The sequence below is a fragment of the Sminthopsis crassicaudata genome, chromosome 3 (assembly GCF_048593235.1).
Source record: "Sminthopsis crassicaudata isolate SCR6 chromosome 3, ASM4859323v1, whole genome shotgun sequence".
NCBI classification, from domain to species: domain Eukaryota; kingdom Metazoa; phylum Chordata; class Mammalia; order Dasyuromorphia; family Dasyuridae; genus Sminthopsis; species Sminthopsis crassicaudata.
This window is the reverse complement of record NC_133619.1, coordinates 448187819-448197597: the sequence shown is the minus strand read 5'-3', so window position 1 is coordinate 448197597 and position 9779 is coordinate 448187819. Positions and strand designations below refer to the sequence as shown.

The 9779-nt window shown below is 35.4% G+C and overlaps 1 protein-coding gene across 6 annotated transcripts in view; it reads left to right on the top strand.

The window, feature by feature from the left end:
* Positions 1-9779, top strand: part of CSRNP3 (cysteine and serine rich nuclear protein 3) — a 244031-nt gene that overhangs the window by 95598 nt on the left and 138654 nt on the right. Inside the window, exon 1 of one of the 6 annotated variants that reach the window (XM_074303229.1) lies at positions 5197-6318. The exons of the other annotated variants lie outside the window; for them this stretch is intronic. Coding sequence (XP_074159330.1) covers positions 6291-6318 — 28 coding nt within the window. The 5' untranslated portion in view covers positions 5197-6290. Of the gene's footprint in view, positions 1-5196; positions 6319-9779 lie in introns of those variants that run through there. 6 annotated transcript variants of the gene reach the window in all.

Below are 9779 nucleotides of genomic sequence, written 5' to 3'. Positions count from 1 at the left end.
ACTTGTAGCACCACTCTGGTTTCAGGATTATGAAAAGAACTGAAATAAGGGAGATGTATTCCTGGCATCCCTCCCGAGTTAGAATTCTAAAATCATGCTGATAGCAGCATGATACAGTGAAAAGAACTCAACTCAGAATCAGGAAGAGCTACTTTTGAATCTAGTATTTGACACTTAATTAGCTGTATGATCCTAGGTAAATCGCTTAATCTTTCTGAGCCTTGTTTTCCTCACCTAGTATAATAGCCATAGTGCTCACTTCTTAGCGTTATTATGAGATTTAAATGAAAATAAGACTTTTTTTCAAAAACGAAAGTTCTATAGAAATGTCAGTTATTATTTTCCTATAGAAACATGGCCTATGTGACTATCACAAGGTTCTTTAGGTAACATTGGTCAAAAAGGCATCTCCACATTATCTAAATAGATGGTGGGCCTGGGTGCATAGCCCAACATTTATAATGTGTTGTATTCCAAATCTCTAGCAGCACACTTGAAAATGAATTTTTAGAACATGAAAGGCTCATAAATTGGGGGTTTTCAGTAGTCTGGATTCTAATAATATTTTGTAGTGGGCATTCTTCAGTGCCATTTAAAGTCCTTGATAGTTTGTTCAGGTACCTGCCTCTCCCAGTTTAGGGTATTATAATTATTCTAGAGAATAATCCTCTTTATTAAGTAGAGTGGCTTAGACAGTGGGCTTGGATTTAGAAAATGTATATTTAGTGATTCAATCAATAAACATTTATTAAGCACTTATTATGTGCTAGATATTATGCTAAGCCTTAAAAATATAGAAGGCAGTCCTTGCCCCCCAAGAAGCTCATGTTTTAGTAGAGGAGACAAAAAGCAAATAACTCCATAAGTACATGATATGTACAGTATAAAGAGAAAGGTAGAAAGGAGAGGGTGCATGGAAAAGGTGTAAAGAAGATACGATTTGAAGGAAACTAGAGAATCTGAGAAGCAGAACTGAGGAGGGAAAGCATTCCAGGCATAGGGAACATGTTTAAATCCCAACTCTTTTAGTAACTGCGTGACCCTGATCAAGTCATTTAACTCTGTGGTTTCTTTCTTTTTTTTATCTTGGAATGGGAATAATGATACCTGCAGGATTGTGGTGAAGGAAATACTTTATAAACTGTAAAGAACTATAAAAATATGAGCTGTAATTCTTAATAAAACTCAAAAGAACTCATTTATGCTTCACAACTACAAAAAATTTCACATCTAGTACGGTGTGTACGTGACACAGTAGTATCAAGCCTAGAATCAGGAAGACTCATCCTCCTAAGCTCAAATCTAGTTTTAGACAATTAGCAGCTGTGTGACAAAAAAATAAAAAATAAAAAATAAGTCCTTTAATTCTGTATTCTTCAATTTGCAAAATTAGCTGGTAAGAATACACCAGTATTTTTGCCAAGTAAACTCCAAATGGAGGCATGAAGAGTTGGATATGACTGAAAACAATTCAACAACAAGCCATTTATTCTTCTAGATAAATGAGTCCCAGAGAATTTAGAGTATCTACTTCCTCAAGTCACACAGCTAAGCCAGACAAGTTAGCTCCAAAGAATTCTTTAGTTGGCAGGTATGGCATTTGTGGGCCTTATGTCTCCATGGTCTATTATTACTGCTCACTGATCTGGTGAAGTTTTTAGGCTACTTTGATGGGCTTGGTAGAATTTCATCATCTGTAAAATTTGAATGTGGAGAAGGATGAAGAGAGAGATGTCAAGTTAATATGTGTTATGAAGTACCTTCTATGTATTAGGCACTATGCTAAGGAGAGGAAAAATAGTACCTGTTTTCAAGAAGCTCACAATCTAATGTAGAAGATAACATACCAACAAGTATGTACAAACAAGATTTATTAAGAATAAATTAGATACAATTTCAGAAAATAGGCAATAAGATTAAGGAGATCTAGGAAAAGTGTTTTGTGCATTGTGAGGTTTTAGCTGAGACTGGAAGAAATCAGGGAAGTCAAGAAGCAGTAATGGGGTGGAAGAGAGTCTAAGTATGGGAAAAAACAATGAAAATACCTAGAACCAGAGGACAGAATATTGTTTGCAAGGAACATGACATAGAGGCCAGTGTCAGTGGGTCTCAATGTTGTTACAGAAGTGAGACTGGAAAGAGGTCACGTTACAAAAGACTTTAAAGACCAAAGATTTTATATTTGTACATGAAGATAGTAGGTGGCCAATGGAGGCCTTGGGATAGGAGAGCGACATGGTCAGATTTATACTTTAGGAGGATCAGTTCCACAGCAGAGTGAAGGAGAATGGTTTAGTGTTCAGAGAAAGATTTAAGACAGGGAGAACAACCACTGGTCTATCGCAATAGTCCAAGCTTCAGGTGATGAAGGCTGGCATATGGTGTTGGCAGTATCTGAGGCAAGAAGAGGAAATGTATCAGAAATATTATGAAGGTAGAATGACAAGGCTTGGCAACTGATTGAATATAGAGGAGAGGAGAAGAGACAGAAAGAGAATGAGAGAAAGAGAGACAGACACATGCATATAGAGACAGACTGAGAGAGTCAGAGACAGAGAGACAAAGAAAGACAGAGAGGCGCAGAGAGACACAGAGACAGAAAGAGAATGAGAGTTGGAAAGAGAGACAGACACACACGCATATAGAGACAGACAGAGAGTCAGAGACAGAGACACAGAGGAAGACAGAGAGAGGCAGAGAGACACAGAAAGAGAAACAGAGAGAGACACAGAGACAAAGAGACTGAGACAGAGAAAGAAACAGACACACACACACACACAGAGAAGATAGAGATAGACACAGAAACAGAGACAGAGAGAGAGGAATCAAGAATGGATGACTGAGAGGTTCTGGGGTTCAATAGCAACAGGAAAATTAGGAAGAGAGAAGAGTTTGGGTAAAAGATGAGTTTAATTTGTTTATGATGAGTTTAAAATATCTGCCAGAAAAAGCAATGCTAAGTGCTGGGAATACTAAGAAGGACAAAGAAAGTGCCTGCTCTCAAGTCGGGGAGTTCTCTTCTAAGAGAGGTGCAACATCCATATGTGTGGGGGTGGGGTGGGGGGTACTATACACTGAGTAGATGACAGTTTAAAATTATTCTGGAACTTAAAAAACTTGAATTAGAGAGGATAGCTTTCCACCTTATCCCAGGTAAAGTTGAATTATATAAATATATATTTCTATGATAATTTAAACAAAAAGGACACTCAAATAAACTTGACCATTGAGTAATTGTGATGAATCTTGACCTTGGAGAAGGAAACAGGTATTTATGTGGTAGGTGCTTTGCTAAAGCTTTACAAATATTGGATCATTTGATCCTCACTATAACCCTGTAAGGCAGGTACTCTTGTTTCCTCATCTGTAAAAAGTGAGAATAATAAGAGGTTAAGTGATTGCTTAGAGTTTGGATTAGAACTCATATCCTCAGAACAAAAAGTCAAGAATTTCAAAGGAATTAATGAAAAATGCAAAGAAGGGTGGCCTAGCTGTACCAGACCTAAAACTTTATTATGAAGCAGCCATCATTAAAATCATCTGGTACTGGCTAAGAAATAGAGTGATGGGTTAGTGGAATAGATTAGATACACATGGCAAAATAATTAAGACCTGTAGTAATTTAGTATTTGATAAACCACAAAACACTATTTGTCAAAAATTCCTGGGAAAAACGGAAAATAGTATGGCACAAACTAGGCACTGACCAACTTCTAACACCCTGTACCAAGAAAAGGTCAAAATGGGTTCATGATTTAACATAAGGGATGATACTATAAGCAAATTAGGAGAACAAGGGATAATCTATTTCTCAGATCTGTAGAGAAGGGATAAATTTAAGGCCAAAGAAGAAAAAGAGAACAATATGAAATGGATAATTCTGATTATATTAATTTTTTAAAATTGTTCAAAAAAAGCAATGCAGCCAAGATTAGGAGGGAAACTGAAAACTTGGGGGAAATTTTTACATCCAATATTTCTGATAAAGGACTAATTTCTAAAATATATAGAGAATTGACTCAAATTTATAATAATACAAACCATTCTCCAATTGACAAAATATGAACAGGTAATTTTCAGATGAAGAAATTAAAGCCATTTCTAGTCATATGAAAAAATGTTCTAAATCACTATTGATCGGAGAAACACAAATTAAGACAATTCTGAAGTACTACTTCACACTTCTCAGATTTACTAAGATGACAGGAAAAGATAATGATAAATGCTGGAGGGGATGTGGGAAAACTGGGACACTAATGCATTGTTGGTGAAGTTGTGAAACAATCTAACCATTTGCAATCTGACATTATGCTCAAAGTGCTATGAAACTGTGTATACCCTTTGATCCAGCAGTGTCTCTACTAGGTCTGTATCCCAAAGAGATCTTAAAAGAGGGAAAAGGACCTACATGTGCAAAAATGTTTACAACAGCCCTTTTTGTAGTGGCAAATGGGTGGATGCCCATCAGTTGGGGAATGGTATATGAATGTAATGAAATATTGTTCTATAGAAATAACAAGCAGGCTGATTTCAGAAAAACCTAAAAAAACTTACATGAACTTACTCTAAGTTAGTAGAACCAAAAGAACATTGCACACATTAACAAGAAGATTATGTGATGATCAACTGTGACAAACTTGGCTCTTTTCAACAAGGAGGTGATTCAAAGAGATTCCGATGAAAAGAGCCATCTGCATCCAGAGAGATTATAGGGATTGAATGTGGATCAAAGTGTAGTACTTTCACCGTTTGTTGTTTGCTATTTTATTTTCCCTTTTGATCTGATGTGTGTGTGTGTGTGTGTGTGAGCAGCATGACAAATATGGGAATATGTTTGGAAGAATTGCATGTTTAATATATATTGGATTACTCTGTCTATGGGAGGTGGGGAAAGGAGGAGGAAGGGAAAAAATTTGGAAGATAACATTTTAAAAGGTGAATGTGTACATATATACATATAAATGTATATACATATCCATATATGTATATAGACACATACATATACAAATATATCCAACACATGCCACTACTCAGAAGTGGCAAAGTGAAAGGATAGCCTAGATCAGGGGTTCTCAAACTGCTGCGCACTGAGGATGTTTATGCGGCCGGCCGGATTATGGCAAATGGGCTGAGGGGCGGAGACAGAGTGTGAGGCTTTGTTTTTACTATAGTCCGGCCCTCCCACAGTCTGAGGGACAGTGAACTGGCCCCTATTTAAAATGTGTGAGGACCACTGACCTAGATGTTCCAAGACCTAGATTTTGCTCTCATTTCTGACCCTATGTGATTATAGACAAGTTACTAAGTCAAAGAGATTGCTTTTCAGTGCTTATAGGTAATTCTAAAAGCAGGGACAGAAAAAAAGCCTTTTTTCTACCAAGGACCATTTGGATATTTATAACATAATTCATGAGTCATTCAAAATGATCAACTTAAGTAACTCAAGCAGTAGGAAGTTGTTGTACCTGATTTTCATTTTATTGTTGCCGGTGGTTGCCTTAGCCAATGATTTCCTGGGCCTCCAATGGCTGGAGGGCCACACATTCTCACCCCCCCCCCAACAATGGTGAGTTACAAACTTCAGATTTTCAAAGGGAGAAGTTTACTAACCAAAATATTCCAATACTGAGAATAAACATCAGTAATCTATATCAAAAGATAACCAGTCTAAAATAGAAGATAGAAAAAGCACAAAACAAAAGAAAATTCATGAGCAGAAAAATTTAAAGGATCTTGACCTACCTTTGGTGTCAGGGAACTGGTTCAGATGACCAGTTGTTTTAAACAGGTTCAACTAAAAGTTTTTTTGTCTGTAGTCACAATCTTTACTGTGCTAACTCTATTTAATTAGTTTCCTAGGAAAAGATACGAAGCTTAGATTAAAGACTGTCCTTATGGCAATCAGGTAGTGGGATTGATATATGCACAAATAAATATAATACAAAATAATGTATCATTGTTAAGAATGTGCTGAAAAAAAGGTTATAGATAAGATCCAGGAACAGAGGTGGAGTGGTGGAGGTTTTTCTGTTTTTTTAAATTGGGGGGACAAAGGAAGGCATTGCAGAGAGAGTAGCATTTGAGGTGGGCTTTAAAGGATGGGTAGAATTTCAGGCAGAATAGCACTTACATAAATATGCTAAGTGATGTCATGCATTACTCAGTCTATTATGACTTTTCAAGTCCAAGTCTTTCATGACTTTGCAGGCCCTCAGTTATGTACCACAGTTCCCATTAGCCTCCCCAGAAATCTTTGCTTCACCCTTTGACTCCTAAAGAAAACTGCACATATGTCTACACATAAGGATTTTCATGTCGGTAAGACTATTCTGATCATTAATCTTCTAGTGAAATGTCAATGGCTTCTAAGAACACTCAAAAGTGGCTGTTGGTATGGTGTGATTCCCAGTGACAGAAGATCTGAGCATGAGGTATATGATGTAACAGTAGTCAGGTATTACATTAAACACCTAGCTGATCTAGTCATGCATTCTTCTAGAGGAGACATTTAATTGTGGTCTATTGTAACACAGAAGGCAGGGTTATAACCAAGTGAAAAATTAGTGATCATTAGAGAGCAGATGAAGAAACAAAGGGAGAGAAATAACTGTGAATGGTGAAAAGGAAACCACTGACATGGATCTATAACTCAAGAGATGGAGATTATAGGTACTTCCTTCTGTTTTCATCTCTTCTTCAATACTATCAGAGGTTCTGTTATTCACAATCTTGACACTTTCAATAAATCACTTTGATCCTGGGAGGACAGGGAGCAGGAACAGAGCTTAATCTATTGAAGGTAAAAGAAACCAGATCATAGGTGAAAACCATCAATTATCCTTTTCCATGGATGGAAGTTTACCTTTAGATCAACATTAGCAGTTGTTATATTTCACATGATGTTGGGGTTCCTCTCAAAAGGTTAGGAAAAAGAAGATGCAGTCAACATTTGGACAAGCTTTCTACTAAGTGTACCTATGTTCTGCTTTTATATATTCTTACTGAACAGTGTATACATGTATTAGCCTAAGCTAAATGTTGGGGAAATAACATTTTTAATCATGGGGAAAACGAGAAACTAAAATTTATCAGAAGAAATTCTAGAGTTATTCATAATCAAAAATGAGATTTTTAGGGGAAAAGAAGGTATAATAATGGAACTAATAATTGTATTAACAAAGAAAGCTATCCTATTATCATCACTCAGTTTGGACACAGTAGAAATTAAAATGGCAAACATCATGAGACATAAAAGATAAAAAATAATAAATAGGAATTTTTAAAAATCTGCATTTTCCCCTATTTCCTCCATTATTTTGGCTTCTTTTGGAGGAAAACCCCACAGAAATACTCTTTTAAAGGAAAATCCCCAATTCCCACTTTAATCACACCTTTAATCCTGAGATAGGAGTTCCCCTCTCTATCATTCTCCCTGGGAGACGCATGAACCTCTTGTATTTTACTGTTCAAGGTTTCTTTTTCTAGTACTATAAGAAATGGAAAACTTTCTTGAAAATGCTTTAAAGTAGGTCTTTCAAATTAGAATGGCTAGAATCACCAGTTAAACTCCCCAAATTCAAGGATAACTATATGCTCTAACACAAGCTTGCACAATGACAACATTGACGATGTAAGAATTGAGCAGTCACATCTCTTTGACACTCAGGCCAACTCTTCCCAATTTTGGGAAAAAGCCATTCCCAATTTTGAAACTTTCTCTACCTGCTCATCTCTTCTTATATGTTCTTAACTCCATAAAACACTATACTCACTCTCCCCTCTTATATTTACTTTTCTCTTTCTTCAAAGGCCATCCTACTATGTTAAATCCCTCCTCCCATTATATTCTACATTCATTTCACCCCCTCTCACATTGATTATTTTGTCCTAGTAACAAAATGATGTGGAAAAAAGCCCCTCAGAATATCCACAAATCATTTCATTAACTTGTTGATCAAACATAAAATGCAAATCCTCATCTAGAACCAGGCTTTTCCAGTTGATGCACTTGGCTCTCAAATCTGTTCTTTTACTGAAGTGTGGTTAATCTCTTCAAACTGTTTGTCTCAATAGTACTCTTGATATGATTTGGCCCACTGACGCTCCAGCTCTAGAGAAGGGGAAAATATTATTTTTTATATGGCTCAGGGTGTCTATACAGAATACATCGAGGGTTAGAAAATAACAATTTAAGTATTCACTTCATATACTAAAAGTAATTACTTCAATTATTCATGTTCCTTACTGAGCACAAAAATTTATCAAATATACTTCTCTAGTTACACTTTGAAAAAAACTGAGTGAAAAACAGTTTTAGATTGGAAACTGAGACTATTTAAAATCTTTATCCTTAGTTTTCCCATCAGTAAAATGGAGAGTAATATTCACTCCTTTTTCCCCTCCTTACAAGAGTACTGTAGGATGGTAAATGAAAGCTTTGAGTGTTTACACAAAATGGCTAAGTAAAACCCCAATGCTGGATAAATCAAATACAGCTGGAGAAGACTTCATCCCAAAGTCATAATTGTATTTTTATAATGAAAGCAGAGAATGGAAAGAATTCCAGTGCTTACCATTATGATTTTTTCCTTAAAAATTCATTTGTTAGGAATTTCTTTGCTTATTTCAGCATAGCATAGTTAATAAAGTATTGGACTTGACATATCAAGTAAGACCTGGATTAAAATCTTACTTTTGATATTATACTAGACATCAATTAACTCCTTAGTTTCTCATTTTCCTCAGTGGTAAGATCATGATAATGTGTATGGTACCCATCTCATAGGTTTGTTGTTAGGCCCAAATAAAACAAAGTAATTATAGCATTTTTGCAAAAAATTAGGTACTATAGAGAGGCTAGTGTTTACTATTAATCTTTTCTGAATTTCTATTTTGGCAACATAATTGCCAAATAACTAAAAACAGAATGTTCCTTGATTTGCCCATATGCAAAATTTTCATTTAATTCACCTTCCTTAAATATATCCTAAATGTTTTAAAAATCATTTCAACATAAATCATATTACATTTTCTTTCTAACCTTAGTAAGGTTTTCCCCCCTTTTATGACTAAACTGGCATTTTACTGTTTGTGATGGAACAGGACGTTCTTCCCTTTGAAAGAGGTAAGAAATAGACAGTAGTGACAGACACCAAACTAGCAACGAATTTCTGCTTTGCAAATCAGTTATTCTGGCCCATCTGTTTTAGATTTGTCTGAGTTGCTTTCCTTAGTCAGTTCCATACTAAATAGGTGCTTCTTTGTTATTATATAAAAGAAACAGAATCCACATAATTAATTTTTTAAAATAAAAATTCCCTCTATTTGTAACAGAGACATTTAGGTATTTTATCCCACTTTAAATAGTTTTACTTATAGATGGCATACATTGGCAAGATGTTTCTATTACTACCAATGCTATTTTCCAGAAAATATCACATTAGAAAATTTTGATGGATAATGATCAAGTAATTTTAGTCTAGCACATACCTTTAATTAACATGTCCATAACCTAAAACAAATTAGCATCTAAAGGTAATCAGATTGCACATGCTTAACCTATATCTGATTGCTTGTCGTCTTGGGGATCAGGAAGGAAAAGTAGGACAGGAGAAAAATTTGGAACTCAAAATCTTATGAAAAATGAATGTTAAACTATCTTAACATGTAATTGAAAAAAGTAAAATACTATTTACATTAAAATAAAGGTAATTAGATTTTGATTCTAACAGACCTGCTATGAATGAACCAGTGATTTAAATGTCACAGGATTTGTTACA